This window comes from Bidens hawaiensis, unplaced genomic scaffold, assembly GCF_021521415.1.
Source record: "Bidens hawaiensis isolate Kalapana, Puna unplaced genomic scaffold, B.hawaiensis_p1.1 tig00016121_1, whole genome shotgun sequence".
Lineage (NCBI taxonomy): Eukaryota > Viridiplantae > Streptophyta > Magnoliopsida > Asterales > Asteraceae > Bidens > Bidens hawaiensis.
Window position 1 is genome coordinate 256,090 of NW_027492466.1, and position 17,954 is coordinate 274,043.

General features: G+C 34.4%; 1 protein-coding gene and 1 pseudogene across 2 annotated transcripts; one reads left to right on the forward strand and one right to left on the reverse strand.

Annotated features, from left to right (window-relative positions):
• Positions 1 to 732: 732 nt before the first annotated feature.
• LOC143550650 (protein disulfide-isomerase 5-2-like) lies at positions 733 to 7,761 on the reverse strand (annotated as a pseudogene). The gene is made up of 5 exons (XR_013138367.1): positions 7,670 to 7,761; positions 4,219 to 4,344; positions 2,920 to 3,290; positions 1,903 to 2,210; positions 733 to 1,308 (listed from the first exon to the last, which is right to left on the reverse strand). The product of XR_013138367.1 is annotated as a protein disulfide-isomerase 5-2-like (transcript).
• An 8,766-nt stretch (positions 7,762 to 16,527) lies between these two features.
• Positions 16,528 to 17,100, forward strand: LOC143550651 (uncharacterized). Its single transcript, XM_077041264.1, has 2 exons — positions 16,528 to 16,563; positions 16,669 to 17,100. Exons 1-2 carry the CDS (start codon positions 16,528 to 16,530, stop codon positions 17,098 to 17,100), a joined length of 468 nt encoding a protein of 155 aa, XP_076897379.1.
• Positions 17,101 to 17,954: the final 854 nt, after the last annotated feature.

The window sequence follows — 17,954 nt, forward strand, 5'->3', positions numbered from 1 at the left end:
TTTTCTGCAATTTCAAACTATTTAGAAATAAAAAAAAACCTACATAACTTACCATCCATGTAAAATATCTATAATTATAATAAAAAAACTTTAGTGACCTGATTGAAACAGAACTTTAAATGAGTAACCTGATTTTAATAGTTTTAAAACTTGGTTACTATTTTTATAAAGTAATCCCTTAAAAATTATAGATAGTTTTAATTTTTTATTAAGATTTAAAGTAGTTTTTATTGATTTTTAATGTTTACTGTCTTTTTTATATTTTATTCTTCATGTAAGAACTATATATATTCGTTCTCTTTACTCTATATTTGTCTTTCTATATTTTTTAATAATATTTTTCAAATCGTGTGATGTTTTGCTGATTACAACGGTGCGTATATCTCTTTTATAATTGTATCTAACAGTTACAAACGTGTACGCTACTTAAATGAGTTTTTAACTACGCAAATACCCTTCATTGTAATGACAAGTTTAACTCATTACACTGTGTCTTACTTCCACTATGTTGCTACCAAAAATTATGTACAGTTAAATTGAATAAAAAAAATTCCTATCGGCACTATTGAAACGAAAACATTTTAGACATATTTTGATAGTCAGAAATTCAACAAATTTTTAAAGAGATAAAACTAAGTGTAGAAATGAAAATGGCTGTGAAATGTAGTTGATTTTCTCTTCAGTTGAGAAAAGAGAAAAAAAAAACTGAAAATAATAATAAAGGTTAAACCATCATAAACCACGACTACGACTAGTTCCAAGTTCTAAATCGTCGATTTGTGGGTTTAAGATTATCTAACCATAACAAAACGAGAAAAGCTACATTACAATAACGATTGCACCATTACAATGTGTGCATGTTGACAAATCCAGTTTCATTATATAAACAATAGACAAACTGTGTAAGAAAAAGATGAAGAAGACAACCCAACCCGTGTGTGGTCGCTTTACCCGATTTGGAATCATCTAATTATACAGCAAAGTTGATACATATTCCTTGTTTCTTTCATAACTTAAACAACATAACAATCCATACGAATTCTAATCTTCCTTGTCAGCAGACGTACGTGCAGGTTCTCCGTGACCAACCACCAAGGGCTCTTCTTTTCCAGCAGTTGCAACAAGAAACACAACAGCAGCCACAAGCACAAGAATATACACACTTCTCATGCCAAAAAGGGATGAAATATACCCCCAAACTGATGGGCCCATTCTCTTCTCTATCACTTTCCCTTCTCTGTATCTTTCAAGAAATAGTGTGATTTGGGATCCTTGATCCTCTTTCTCAATGATCTCCGAATCAATAACCTAATCAACCTCAAATGGTCATTTTTATCACTTTTATAAACTTTTTAGGGGCAATTTCTTATGAAAATATTATATATAGTCATGCAAAACAAAAAAATATCACATATGCCCTTACAAAGTAGTTAAATATACCCGATTCATTAAAAAAATTATTAATGACCATTTTACCCTTATTTTTCTAAAACTTTAAAATTCATATACGACCACTTTTAACTTCGACTCTTCGATTTTTTAGTTACCCATTTCTAGCTCCAAATATAAAACCCTTTTATAACTTAGTATTTTTTATTTTTAACCATAAACAACAGTTTTCTCAAAAATATTATATCTAACTTTCTTGGTTTCTTTTATAACATACATACATGATATAGACACGACACAATTTTCGTTTATAAAAAGAATAAAAGAGAACACAAGTACGAAACACATAAAAGAGCAGGGTATAAACGAAACACATAATGGAAAGGGGTAGAATGGTCAACTCATTAAAACTGGTCGTATATGATACTTTTAGTTTTGGTTGGGTATTATGATATTTTCAATGTTTATAAGGCTATATGCCAATTAATCCAACTTTTTATGAATTAAACTTACCGAGAAAAAGACATCATTTCCATCCCAAACGAGCATCTTTGGCAACGGAGTTTTCTTACCAACTTCAAAATCCTCAGCAAAATCTTTCCACTGGTTATAACCCACATATGCGAATACAAAATCACGGTTTGCGGATGCAGCAGCTCTCAATAACTTAAATAATGTTTTGGATTCATAATGCGTCTCATCCTCCACAATTGTCAAAACAATTTTCCTTTTGTCATCATTTAATAGCTTTAGATTGTCTTCGGTCATTGGCAGGGTCAATGGCAATAGACTCTGCTTAATAAATTCTTCCAAAAAACTATCTGCGTGTTCATAAACACATTGCAACATTTGTAAAAAAAAGAGTTAAAAAGATTTATGTGATATTGTATACTCAGAAATAATGAGATAATCAAATGCGATAAGACAGATTGAAGAAAACTGTGTTTGGATAATAATAATAATAATAATAATAATAAGTTTGGTGATAAGTAGATAATCACTATCTAGCACATTCTAGCTATTTAATAATCTAACATATTGATTGACCAAATATAACATTTTACCAAAAAGGACTTAATGAAACGAAAATAGGACAAATGTGTTGTGAAATGGGAGTAAAGGTCTCAAATTAGGTTGAAAGAAAGGGAAACAGGTCATTTCCTTTTACCCTAAGATAATTAATTTTGTTGCAAACGGTACATCACTATTTAACTGGACTCTTTTAACCACATAAGCAGAAGTAGAATTTGTTTATCTAAGCAATAATAATTGATTATTGCGACTTCAAATCACAATAATCAGATAACTAGTCCCTGAAAACAAACTCAAGTGTGTTTTTAATTCATACACCCTTTGAACCTATTTCACTTTAAAAGATTATTACTATTGTAATATAAAAGTGTTTGTAATCATATTTATCACACTAACTACTTATAAAAACCTTAAACTTCAAACTTGCCCATTTTTCCCACCACCAAATTGCAAAGTGACATTAATAAAAAGTGCCACATCATCTGAAAGTCAACTAACCTTCAAAGGGACCATAAAAGATATTCTGTTCATTGAACTTTGGATGAAGAGCTAACAAAGCAGGCGCCTTATCAAAATCATATAAAGCCATGGTATTTTCTGCGAAATCTTTTGCCACCGTAAACCATGCACTTTTTTTATATTTAACTGCCAAATTTGAAATTGCTGCCTCATCCAAACCGAAGCCTATGAATATAGGGAAAAAGGTCCCGGCTTCTTCAACAAACTCGGTAATACCAGAATCAGATTCAATAACAGTAACATCAGGAGCAACAAACTTTCTGAGGTAGCGAACCAGTAAGTCTGATTATCTTGGCCCGTTATAATCTGTGGGAACTCCATGCGTAAAAAGCTTCAACGTGGGGAATCCACTGTTTCACAACACAAAAAAAACTTCTACTAATATTCAAAACCATATCATAACAAAACAAAGTTACAAAAATTGACCAAAGATAAAGCATATTGCTTAATGAGTATGAATCGAAGAGAGGTAAATTAGGGGTGTGAACGAGCCGAGCCACTTGTGAGCTACTCAAGATCGGCTTGTTAAAATCTCGAATTAAGCTGAGCTTAAACAAGCTCGAGCTTTTATTGAGGCTCATTTAATAAGTAGCCCAAACCGGCTCACGAGCCTAAACGAATTTTTTATTTGTATAGTTTTATTTAATATATTAATATAATAACTATTATTATATATAAAACTATGAGAAAAATAATCAAGTAATATAAATTATATTAATATATAAAAATATACATGTAAATAATTATAGAAATATATAAATAAAATAATTAAGTAATTAATACATAATGAATTAGCAAAGCCAAACCCAAGCTCGAGCTTGAAAAACTATTCATGAGCCGGGCTCGAGCTTTAGAGATAGAGCATTCAACGAACTGAGCTCGAGCTTGCCTTGGCTCGTTTACACCTCTAGAGGTAATCTATTGATCCGGTTCTGAAAGAGTCGGGTCAACTCAAAACACTTTATGTTGGCAATTCTTTATGTTCTTTTATGAACTGGTTATATGAGTTCAAATAATAATAATATTAATCTAATATAACTTTTTGAATAAAATGGTCTAACAAAACTTATGTATAAGGATTTCAAGTTAGGCGCCTTATTACCAATTTGACCTGGTCAATACATATTACCTGCTTGCTGCCTTCTTAGCTTAGCCTCTTTTTGTAAATAAGAAATTTTAAAATTATCACCTCTAATATTGATTTAAGACCAGTTAAGGCAATATCATGATGTTTGAATATAAAATGAATTGGAAATGTAATGAAGAGATGGAACATACACGATTTTATATTTTGAAGCAATACGGGAATATTTGTCAGCATCAATTTTTGCAATCACAACAGGCTTCTTGAATCCGGAAAGTATAGAAGCTGCTTTATCTAAATGAATGAAAACAATACAAGTTCTTCAGCTTTCATCACTCAACACTAACTACAAGTCATCAAAATGGCACTCAAATAAAAAAGATAAATAATGCCACAAAATGGGTAATCCAAATGATGGGACTGGAACAGTTCTAGTCGGTTTGACCAAATATAATGTCTTTCAATTTAAATACCGGTTACATTACTCTCCTACAGATTTTAGAAAACAATAAGAAGTTATTTACTTATTTATGAAATATTATTATACTTTTAATGGTCAATATGGTATAATTTCGTAATTTTACGGGATTGTGGTTTCCCATGGGATTATTCATAACTTTTCTCAACTACAAGAAACAAAACTAGCTGTTTTTGTTTCTTTGAAAGATTGGTCTTTGTTATTCTTGATTTTTACTGATTTTGTTTCTGTTTTTTGTTCTTTGGTGGCAGCAGTGATGAGTTGCTTTATCAAGTCGGTTTTCGGTTTATGACTTTATTCGAATTTGAAAACTTTAAAAGTAAATTTGAATTGAGATAAGTTGAGACTGATACAAAGTAACGGCTCTGTTATACACATAAACAATGAGATGTCATAACTTGAATAGTTTTCTAACAAGTTCACCAAACCTCAAAGGCTTACGTATGCTACTGCATATATACACTGATACCTAGCTCGATAAAGCTTTTATAGTTATGTAGTGAGTGCAATTCGGCGGCGCTTGAACTATGAACGAGAAAGAGGATGTTTGTTTTATAATTCAGCTGGATAATAAACAGATAAGGAATTTGTGTCCAGGAAAGAAAAGAAAAGGATCATCATATCATATCATTATGATTGTGTATATATATTATTTTTTGAAAGAAATGCATGTATTTTCTAATAGATAGATGGATATAACATTTGTTTGTATTTGTGTGTCCAATTTCAAAAATTGATCAATGAAATGAATACTACCTCTGGAGAAAGACGCTTGCAGTGGCCGCACCATGGAGCATAAAAGTCAACGAAGATGAAGTCAAACGAAGATATTGCTGAATCGAAGTTTGATTCATTCAGCTCCAACACTTTACCATCTGCTACTGTCAATTCATCACAAGAGATGGAGATGCAACAAACTGCAAGTGTTGTTATTATTATTGTTAAAATAACACCAGACATCATCTTCTTCTTCCTTCTTGTATTGTATTTGTATGTATGTATGTACTTCCAGTGTTAGTTTAGTTAGGGCTTTTATTTAGATCCAGAAGCTGTCAACCTCGGACTTATTATGAGTTTTTTACTAGGTTGGTGTAGTTAGGAAAAATAGTGTAGTTATAAAACTATTTACCAAAACGGGTATATTTTGATGGGACCCACCACCCACCCATTTCATCTTCTTCAACTTATGTACGGCTAAAACAATTAGGCTTATGTAATAACTACACTTGTTTCAACACATATGAAAATCAATCCTTCAAAGTATGTTTGGTACATACCATGACAACCCTATATATACAATCAACCTGAAATAAGGACAAGGTTTGTAATGTAGCTAGTTTCTGCAACAAATAAAAACATCAAAAACTGCAACAGCAAAAACCCGCTCTGATTCACCATCGTCATGTTTATGAAGAAATAATTCCGGAATCGTCGGGAAAATGAACAAACGGAACTGTGAAGATGAGTTAGTCACTCTTGGTCAGATAGATCAACGAATCAAGGTGCAAACAAGAGATTCATATTCAGTGTAAACGTAGATGTCGGCGGTGATGTTGTAGTTGATGATCGGAAATTTGGAGAGGCAAAATGAGTGAGGTCAAGTACAGTGGTATACCTCGGTGCTTCTGAAAAAAAAAAGAAACAAACCGGAGAGAGAAGATGGTGCCGACGGAGTGAGATGGCGGTGTCTCCGGCAAGAGATGGTGGTGTGTCGCCGACATCTTTTTCATTGTTTTGACTGTTGAGTTCTCAACATCTAGGAATTGAAAATGAGAAGGTGATTGGTTCTAAAACAGATTTTTTAATCACTGATTATTATTTTATTTTTTTATTAAGGGTAAATATGTCATTTTATTTAAAACTACACCTATTTGGCAAATACTTTTGAAACTACACTATTTTGGTAGTTTTCTAAGTACACTAATTTGGGATAAAACTTGACTTATTATTATTATCTTTACTATATATAACATAGCAAACAAGGATAAATTAAGACAAATTGGTTTTAAGGGATTCATAAATCAATTAACATATGATATAACCTTTAATGCATTTAGGATAGGGGCAAACTTGTCATCAACTAAAAAAGGTTATTAAATAGTTACATCATTGACCCCTTCACTTTGTTTAACTTTTGTAAATTTTAAAAATAGTTACAACCATGATCCTTGATCTTTCACTCTTATATGATTTTTATTTTCATTTTTAACTCAACACCCCTTATTATTTTTAAATATTAATAACTTTTTCATGTGCTACTATTTTATTAAGGAAATTATACCACAAAAACAAGAATTTTTTTATCTTTAGTTTGAGTATCATATTGTTATAGTTTTTCATTTAAAAATAACATTTTACGTAGGGGCGTTTGCTGTCTGGTTTTAATGGATTTTAAAATAAACCGTGTGTCAAACCGTTAGTAACCGGTTTTGTCGTCGAAAACCGAAATGAACCTTTGTAAATTGAAAACGACCGGCCAAAAGTTAATGAAAAAATCAATAGTGAAATCAAACCAATGACCGGTTTGAACGTTTTTCGGTTTCAAGTCGAACAACGAACATCCATAAACTTGTTACATGATTACAAATGTATGTGTTTCCCGCTGCATCGCGCGGGCACTCGTCTAGTATTATTTCAATGAATGAATCTTTTTACAAACATTTAATAAATAGTAATAATATTAAGAAATTTGCACCTTTCGACTAGTGACTCGTGTGGTTTGCCCTTTGGATGTGAATCCTCAGGTCACGTGTTCGAAGGTGTGGGGGTGGTTGTGGTTATACAGTCATGGTGGCTCAGTCATTGGTATTATTTCCCCTTAAAAACGTTGTGTTTATTTACTAATTAATAAACAAAATACCAATAAATATATATAAATCAGACAGAATTACTAATTTTGTCCTCTAAAAAAATCAAATTACGGTTCGTGTCTTTTTTTTAGTTTCTTTGCAAGCGGTGTCCTTTAAACATTTTTTTTCCTACACGTTATGTCCTTTACACTAACTGGGTTAGAAAAACTCAGTTAAATACCCTCACGTGAGGCGCATGTGAGGGTATTTTGGTCTTTTCAACGAAGTGGTTCAAATATATTTAATAATTAATATTTATAAAATAAACTCTCTCTCTCTCTCCAACCCATCTTCATCTCATCTCCAATTCATCTTCACCTCCATTCCACCTCCAAACTCTTTCTTCTTCCACCACTCTCCCGGCCACCATCACCACCGCCACCGCCTGCAACATGTGTCACCATCACCATCTCCAAACTCTTTCTTCATCTCCATTCCACCTCCAACATGTGTCACCATCTCTGTGACCACCATTAGATCCGACCACCGATTATCCCGACCACCTGCAACACCAAACGGCTTGGAACCCACAAACCCAGATCCGACGAACGGCTATGAACCCACAAACCCAGATCCAAACTCCGACGGCGGAATCCAGTATTCCGGTCAAACTCGCCGGAGAAGACCAGACGAAATCCGACGGTGAGATGTTACAAGACTTTGCTAGATTCGCTAACCGTTGACCGACAATGTTTACTTTCCCACCTTGAGCATACGTTCGTCGGATCTGGGTTTGTGGGTTCGTAGCCGTTTGGATATGGGTTTGTGGGTTCTTCTTCGGCGTTATCTTCTTTGGCGATTGGTGGTCGATTATTATTATTATTATTATTATTATTATTATTATTATTATTATTATTATTATTATTATTATTATTATTATTATTATTATTATTATTATTATTATTATTATTATGGTCATCTTGTTGTTCTTGCTGTTGATTATTATTATTATTATTATTATTGTTGTTGTTGTTGTTGTTGTTGTTGTCTGGTAGATTGGATGTGAAGAAGAGAAGGGTGAGGAGGGTGGTGTGTGTGTGTGTGTGTGTGTGTGTTTGTGAATTTATTGTTATTATTATTAATATGAGTATGTAAATTTGTTTTGAAAAGACCAATATGCCCTCACATGCGTCTCACGTGAGGGTATTTAAATGAGTTTTTCTAACCCAGCTAGCGTAAAGGACATAACGTGTAGGAAAAAAATGTTTAAAGGACACCGCCTGCAAAGAAACTAAAAAAGGACACGAACCGTAATTTGGATTTTTTTAAAAGACAAAATTTGTAATTCTGTCTATAAATTATGATTTAACCAAATTAAATAATATTCAATTTCAAATCAAACCAAAGGATCACCGAGGAACATTTATAATCCAAATACCTTTTTCTTAATACATGCGTCAACCCACCTCCTAAAATATTACTGATAAAAGAAGGCTTAGAAACGTAACAAACATGTCGAGCAATCTGTTAAATAAATAATTTAGTATTACTTAAAGCATGTGTGGTCATGTCAAAATCCAAACAACATTTTTAGGTTTTATAACAACTAATGATTCCCCAAAAGCGTTGCGCAACGAGTTAACACTATTAGTCACGTTTGATATAGTAGAAGAATTAATTAAAACACATATGTTGGGACTTATATTTTAGACCGACGCATCGAATTAATCTTTGGGTGAAAAATATATTATTTTGGTCTCAACCAAGGGTGGATGGCTTGAAGACCAAGTCATGCTAGGCTAGTATAAATAGATGTTTTTATTCATTTGTCTAGTATGAGTAACTGTATTGTGTATGTGTGAGATTTAGGGTTTTATCCCTTTGAGAGAGTCTCTGCCGCCAGGATGAGCTAACCTGGTGGCGGCTGAGATATTTCTTAATTGATTGTATGTATGAATGTATGTATGAGTGTTTCATCTTAATGAGAATCATTCGGCTAATATTTCATACTACCTTTTCTTTCTTGTTTGTGTTTTGATTACAATTGTTCATCCTACATTATTGTTGATTGTTAATCAAATCAGGCTCTCTCCCAATACACCTCATCCGTCCAACTGATATCATCATTCAAGAGTGAATCTGAGTAAGATTCGATCCTAACCCTGGTTCCGAGCTCCACACCGTTGAATGGTAACGACTATTTTCACGCTTCCGCACCGGGGCTCGAACCTGACAATTGGTATCAACGCCTGGGTTACCGAATCGTTCAGACTAACCGCTGAACAGATTCATTTCGCTCTTGAATCCACCATGGACGTTAAACGATAAAGTTTTTTGGGGGTTTTGAAATTATTTGATGATTCGATTGATGTTTGGGTTGATGACTCGTTTGGAGATCCAACATCAATTTCATGTTTATTGGGTCAAAACGGTCCAGATCTGATGTAACAGTGTTATTTGGCTCGTTTTGGGGCAACACTGTTCATCTGATTATTTCTAGATCTGAAAAGGTTGATTATGATATGAAGATAGGTTTCTTTGATTTCGAGATGACTTGGATAGGGCTATAGTGATTAATTTCAGATTACGAAATTTGATTTTTGGATCTGAATAATTAGGGTTTTGTGTGCTCGTGCTACACAAACAGTAGATGTGTGTTGAAAAATATTGCCGATGGTACAAACTGATAAGGAGAATGTACAAGTCAAGAATGAACATGTACTGAAGGCAATTTCATCATTGTTTGCTGCAGCAGATGCAAAGTGAATATTCGAGCAGGTTCTGCAAGGGAAAATCAGTGACTGATGATGCAGAAATGAAGTTTTGGTGTCTCGAGCACACTATAAAAAAAAATTAAGATTGGACTCGAGTATGGATAAATGACTAAGTGTTGCTTCGAGCACAGGAGGTGTTTTGCCCAAGCACATCTTTTTTTTGTTCGAGCACAGGTTATTTCGAGCACATCTTATATCGAGCACATCAAATTCGAGCACACTTGTGAAACCCAGAGCATATCCTTTGTCTTCTCAAGAAAACTATCTTTAAGTCTCGAGCACACTTTATTATTTATTCGAGCAGACTCTTTTTCGAGCATACTTTGTTTTGTCTTGAACAATTATGCTTGTGAAGAGAAAACTCAAGTTTGTGTCGAGCACACCCTTGCTCCCGAGCACACTTTTGCTCCCGAGCATGCTTGGTGTTAAGTGAGAAAATGAAAAATCACAATTACTCCCGAGCACACCCTTGCTCCCGAGCACACTTTTGCTCCCAAGCATGCTTGGTGGAAAATGAAAAAGCACTAAGTATTCCCGAGCACACTTGTACTTCTGAGTACACTTTGATCTCCGGGTACACTTTGTGTACTCGGTGAAAAATTGAAAAATCACAAGTGTTTTTGATTTCCGAGTACACTCAGCTTTCCGAGTACACTTTGATTTCCGAGTACGCTTCAGCTTTCCGAGTACACTTTGATTTCCGAGTACGCTTCAGCTTTCCGAGTACACTTTGATTTCCGAGTACACTTTGCCTTCCGAGTACACTTTATGCTAGTGCAAAAAAAAAAAAAAATTGTGCTAGGAATGTACTCGGAGTATACTTTGTGCTAGGAAAAGTGCTCCCAAGCACATTGTATGCTAGGAAACAGAGTTTGTGAAACATTTCAAAGTTTTGAAGAAACTTTTGAGATTTTTGGTACCGTTGACCATTTGACCAAGCTGTTCTCTACGGAAGATATATACCAGGGGTATTTTGGTAATTTTTCTCTAATCATCAACAAGCTTATGGAATTCAAACCTCATCCAATTTCACGACTTCATCAAAAGCTTTACAAGAACAAGTGTTGACCAAGCTTAAGGATTTAATCATGTTTAGTGTCAACCAACTTTTGAATATGTTTATCTGAGATTTTTACAATCTTGATGAGGATGATCAAGATTGTTTCACCCACACTTGATTTGAAGACACATTTATTAAAGACAATTGCAATGAAATTGGGGGAGTAAAATCTTTGAATTTCATTTCAAATGGTTAGCTTCAAATCAAGTAAAAGACTCAAGTTAAGGAAAAGTTGATCAAGATTAATAATCCAAGGTTTTTCAAAGATGTTTCATCGTTTGTAAGTTTTCAGATTTCCTAGTACGGATGAGAAGATAGAGTCATCACAAGTAACAAGTTGAAAGGATGATCATTAGAGTTCAACCTCCTATGAAATAGTCACTTGAACAGTCAAGAACGGGTTATGGTTGACTTGAATTCTATTTTAATTCAGGGAATGGTTTGAAGATGATTTACAAGGGAAGACACAAATTTGAAGAATTAAAGATTATTTGATGATCACATTGAGTTTATTTCTTTTTGTGATAACCTTGTTACTTGAAGTTGATCTTTGAAGTTCAAAGCCTCGTTCATATGCCCTTACAACTATATCCAAAAGTGATATAAGAGTGATGATTTGAAATGGACAATGGGAGAAGCTTAACGTGAGGGGGAGAATTTCAATGAAAGACAACGAGTTATGAGGTGATCATGGAAGAAATTCGATGGCATCGGTCTTAGGGGGAGATTGTTGGGACTTATATTTTAGACCGACGAATCGAATTAATCTTTGGGTGAAAAATATATTATTTTGGTCTCAACCAAGGGTGGATGGCTTGAAGACCAAGTCATGCTAGGCTAGTATAAATAGATGTTTTTATTCATTTGTCTAGTATGAGTAACTGTATTGTGTATGTGTGAGATTTAGGGTTTTATCTCTTTGAGAGAGTCTCTGCCGCCAGGATGAGCTCTCCTGGTGGCGGCTGAGATATTTCTTAATTGATTGTATGTATGAATGTATGTATGAGTGTTTCATCTTAATGAGAATCATTCGGCTAATATTTCATACTACCTTTTCTATCTTGTTTGTGTTTTGATTACAATTGTTCATCCTACATTATTGTTGATTATTAATCAAATCAGGCTCTCTCCCAATACACCTCATCCGTCCAACTGATATCATCATTCAAGAGTGAATCTGAGTAAGATTCGATCCTAACCCTGGTTCCGAGCTCCACACTGTTGAATGGTAACGACTATTTTCACGCTTCCGCACCGGGGCTCGGACCTGACAACATAGGTTTATTGTATATAACAATCAACTAATTTTAAAAAGTTTTACAATGGAGCATTTCAAATTGTTTTTGCTTTTCAAAAAACAAATAAGTTGAAAACAAATAAGAAAATTAGCAATTTTTAAAAGTTCAATCAAACACCCATTTAAATGGATAATAAAAGTTAATGTGTAAAATTATAGATCATGGATTCAAATACTTTAGTGTTCAAAGATTTAGTTGTTAGAAAACTAATAAAAGAAATACAAATAAACAGAAATAAAGATATGACAACTCATTGATTATGATTAAACAAGACATATCACTGATTATGATGTAACTAACTTAGATTTCAAATCAAACCTTTTGGATATCCTATTTGTTAACATACAGTCACTATTTGAAAACCATTATATGATATGACTAATACCTAAAAAAATAATAAACCAAAAACTTAGATTCTTTTATCGAGCCCTTTATATCTCGACATGTTAATCCTGTCAATCATACCCATGAAAAATACTTTTCTTTTTTTTTTCTCTCGACTTGTTAATCCTGTCAACCATGCCCATGAGTAATTCTTTTTTTTCCTCAACATGTTAATCATGTTGGTCGTACCCCATATGAAATGGTTTTTTTCTTTAATACACGTGTCCACCCACCTCCTAAAAAATCACTGATAAAAGAAGGCTTAGAGACGTAACAAACATGTCGGGTAATCGGTTAAATAATTTAGCACTGCTTAAAACATGTGTGGTCAGGTAAAAATCCAAACAACATTTTTAGGTTTTATAACAACTACTGATTCCCCACAAGAACGAGTTAACACAAATTCAATCAGCATTAGACTATTAGTCACGTTTATTACGACACCAGAATTAACTAAAACGCCTAGGTTTATTATATATAACAATAACAATGTATCTCTATGGGTTTGGATAAAATACAAATTAAATTAATATGCTAACTGTGATAATCAAATAGTGTAATTATATGTATAACAACTACAACATATTATAATTATAGTACAATACAATGTAATTACATAATTACAATATTTGATTTTCACATACGTTAATTTAATGTGTACCTTAACTTTCCCGTATCTCTTTCGGCTAAAAGGTGGTAAACCATGAATTTATTGTGAATAACTATAATAGGAAAATTGGATTTTAATAATCCAAACTATTAATAACTTGCCAATAATAATCTCAACTAACAATGTGACTGATGGCTAGGGGTGTCCAAAATACCCGAACCCGATTAACCCGACCCGACCCAAACCCGAATAAGCTAATTAGGGTTTGGTTAAATAGGGTCAAAAAGTATTAATCGGGTTATTCGGATTGACCCGAATAACCCGAATTGCTAATAGGGTCGGGTTTCGGGTTTTTTTTGAAAAATAATCGGGTTTCGGGTTAACCCGATTAGTGATGATACTTTACTTAAAATACAATAATAAAAGTGTGAAATAAACACTAAAAAGTCAATACTGAAAGTTTTATAGAAGAGTTAATTATTCTACTTGTTCATGAACCGTTAAACTGGAAGTTCTTTTAAAATAAACGAACGAACATGAACAAATGTTTCACTCGTTTATCTATGTTTGTAAACACTCGTTTATGATCATTCATTAAGTTTGTTTACAGTCTTTCATGTTCGTCCACATATCAATATAAAATTATTAAATATTATTTGCATTTAGAAATTATATCACCATAATATGTTTATATTTTTGTTTATTTAAATGCGTTCATTTATGTTCGTTTACGTATGTTTGCGTTCGTAAATGTATGTACATGTTCCTTCAAGTTCGTTTATCCTTGTTTAATTGTGTTCGTTAATGTTCATGAACTGTTCGTTTAGATTTTAAATGAACGATCATAAAAAAATACAAACATGTTCATTTTTTAACGAACGAACATGGGCACAAATATTTGTTTGATTAAGTGTTTGTGATCGTATCCGTTTAAAGTTAAACGAACAAACACGGGCATGCCTTTGTTCATGTCTGTTCGGTTCGTTTACAAGCCTATATGTAATCATAAGATAATTACTTGTGAAATAAATTGAAAATTGAGTGGACAGAGAAATTTTGCAACCCATGAGTTACAAACATAAAAATCAACTTAAAATTATAAAGTAACATGGTCAACCAGATTAACCCGACTAACCTGACCCGACTAACCCGAAACCCGAATAACCCGAGCCCGACTAACCTGAACCTTAATAGGGGGTTTCGGGTTAGATATTTTTTAAGAAAAACCCGACTAACCCGACCCGATTAACCCGAAACCCGATCGGGTTGACCCGATTAACACCCCTACCGATGGCAATCCCGACTTTTATTCTTGTTACCAATAACAATCTCAGTTTAACAAATTGTTAACTCTGTTACTTATTATTGTTAAGCTAGTACTAAATGACTAAAATACCCACTAACAAATAAATAATAATAAATAAATTGTAACCAACTTTATTGATATATCTGTTAAAATTCTAATACGTCACAGGTCACCGCATTCCCGTCACCACCTTCGACTTGTCACCGGTGCTCCACCATCTCCGGCCCATTGTTGTCAGTAATCGTCTCCATCATCACCTAAGGCCGCTACTACCCATTTCCAGTCGACCACCATCATCTTCACTCACCACCACGATTTTCCAGTGAAGTTTTTTGATCGGTGGTGGTGGTGGTGTGGTTTCACGATGGTTGTTAAACATTAGACAAGTGACGGTATCGCGGCTGTTACGGGTAGATCGGTGGCTAGGTTTTCTTCCGTTCATACGGCGGAGGTTGTTATGGTTGTCAGGACCAGATCCGGTAACACTATAGGGATCCAATAGTTTGATGGTGTATGTTGGTATCTTTCCGGTGTCTTATGATTGTCACAGCCCGATCTCAAGGATGTAGTGGGTGGCGGCGTTAAAGTTTCGCTGGTACTCCGCGGCAACTTTGGTTTTCTGGTGGTCTCAATAAGTTTGATCAAGAGATTAGTAGATATATCAGCAAATTGTAAAACCCATTTCTAGTTTAGTATTTCGTATATGTAACTCGTTTAGCTTATGATGTTAGTTTGTTTATTAAACTTTATGTTTGTAATGTTTGGGCCCGGGGCCTTATGTATTCGGAGCCCAATGGGCAATTATTTATGAAAGAGTGTATGAGAATACACACACTATATAAAGTGTGTGTATCACATGCACAATGTATCATTATGCAAATACTATTGTTCTAACCTACAAACTCTCTCTCCATCCCTCTACCTTCGGCCGAACATAACCACACCACCAGATCCGAGATCTCAGTCCTAGCTAGTTGTTTCCGCCAACTAGTTGAGATGTTGATCCAAGACAACTTGTAATTAGTTTGTTTGTTGTTTGATCCGGTCACGGGACCTACAACTTGTATCAGAGCTTTTGGCCTCTACTAGTTGTAGATCTTGGGTCACAACCTTGGATTTTGGTCTTGTGTGTGTCATAAGACGGATTTTCAAAATGTTTAGTGGGTTCGGGTTCACTAAAGTTCAAGAAAATTTCATAAAAGGTTCAACAAAAGTGTGTTCAAAGCTTTAAGTCTTCAAGAAATTATGTTAAGAGTTTATGAAAAGTATGTTGAAATGGTTTTTGAATCTTCAAGTTTGGTGTTTGGAATAGTAAAGATGTTGGTCTTTGTGTAGATCTACAAAAGTTGTGATATACACGTATAAGGAGTTGGTTGAAAAATGTGGCAGGAAAATGGTTTGGTGACCTTCCAAAAATACATTCGAATACCACCTCTATTCGAATACAAGTTCGAATTAAGTAGCACCCTTATTCGAATACAACAATTCAAGTTTGTAATCACATTAAACAAGGACATTCTAATCAAATCAATTAATCTATTCGAATCAAATAATCAATCGATTAGAATACCCATTTGAATACATTTGCATTCGAATACATTATTCTATTCGTATACATCCTTATTCGAATACAACTACCTTAACAACATTTCAAAGATATTGGTTCATTCGAATACTTTGTTTAATCAGATTACATTCAAACTCCTAATCGAACCTCCTTTCGAATAGGCTATTCGAATACAAGGGACTTGTGTTTTCAAGCAGATTTGGTCTCAAGTGTGTTGATCTTGAAGTTTGTTGAGAAATGGACACTCCTAATACTGTTGCTAGTAATGAAGCTGTAACGAGTTGTGTGATGTTTGAGAATGAAGCTGGGACTACAACTAAGCCTCCTAAGCTGATGAAGTGGGATTGTGACTTTGATTAATTCAAATGGAGATTTAAGAACTACCTCAAGATCATTGACTACAATCTCGTTAGACCGTTTGAACAAGGTCCTCATATCCCCACAACTACAACTCCTGATGGTGAGGTTCCTAAAGCGGTAGCTGACTATGATGACGCTGATAAAAGAATGTTTAGTGAAGATAACAAAGCTTTTGGTTTCCTGAGTGTATGTCTTTCAAAGGAAATTGCTTTAACCTTGAGAGATTTCACCAATGGCAAGACTCTTTGGGATGCATTAGTGAACAAGTTTAAGGGTAATTTGGAAATGAGAAACAGCCGAAAAGGGATGTTGAAGGGAGAATTCAACATGTTTAACTATGTTCAAGAAGAAACCATAGCTAGTCTCATCTCAAGATTTGAAACATTAATTACCAAAATCAATAGTGCTGGAATTGAATATGATCAAATTGAGATAAATGACAAACATTGATTACCATAAATTGAGAATGGGAAACCACATTAGTTCTCTCTCCAAAGCCGTTTTGTCTACTGGATCAGGTGTAAGCACTGCTTTCATAAGTCAAGCCAATACTGTTGCTCACAATGCAAGTTCTACCTTCAAGACTGCTGCCATACCTCAACATTCATCAAGCTCCAGCTCCAATTCATTTCAGAATGTAGTTGACAATGTTGTTGCTCAAGCCTTGAAGGCTCATGGGATTAAAGCCCCAACAAGCACTCCTGCTTTCTCTGCCTCTCATACCATCTCCCATGATGACTCAAACGTGGCTCTGTTTCATGCCTTTATGGCAAGTCATGAGGAGCTATTACAAGGAAAGTTACTTCCTCCTTCCTTTGAACAAGATATTTTCCCGAGATCAACAAATATGATCTTAAGAAAATGGACATCAAGTACCAGATGTCCATGGCCGTTCATCGAGCTACCAACTTTATGAAGAAGTACGGGAAGAACAGTTTCAAAGATGATGGGAAAAATCTGGGGTTTGAGAAGGACAAGCGTCGTTGTTACAACTGTGGGGAACTTGGTCACTTTGCCCGAGAATGCACCAATCCACAGATGGCCATGGGTGATATCAAAATCACGGAGATGTCGGATAATGAGCGTGCTAAGAGGCCTGACAAGAGAATCATCCCAAACTACTTCTCGAAGACAAGGGCCCCAAGAATCAATCAAGGAAGTGGATCAAAGGGGAACTTCGAGTCAAGTTCAAAGGCAATGATTGCAAGAAACTATGAATCAACTGCATCTGATTGGGAATTTGAGGAGCTAAAGAATCCTCTAACCTTTGCTGGGATGGCCTTCACAGATCAAACTAACACCTC

Bases quoted from the DNA above. Each gene is read 5' to 3' on its own strand.
- LOC143550651 (XM_077041264.1), top strand. From the start codon at position 16,528: ATGGACACTCCTAATACTGTTGCTAGTAATGAAGCT. The intron at 16,564-16,668 runs GTAACGAGTTGT...TGGAGATTTAAG, and splicing joins CTGTTGCTAGTAATGAAGCT to AACTACCTCAAGATCATTGA.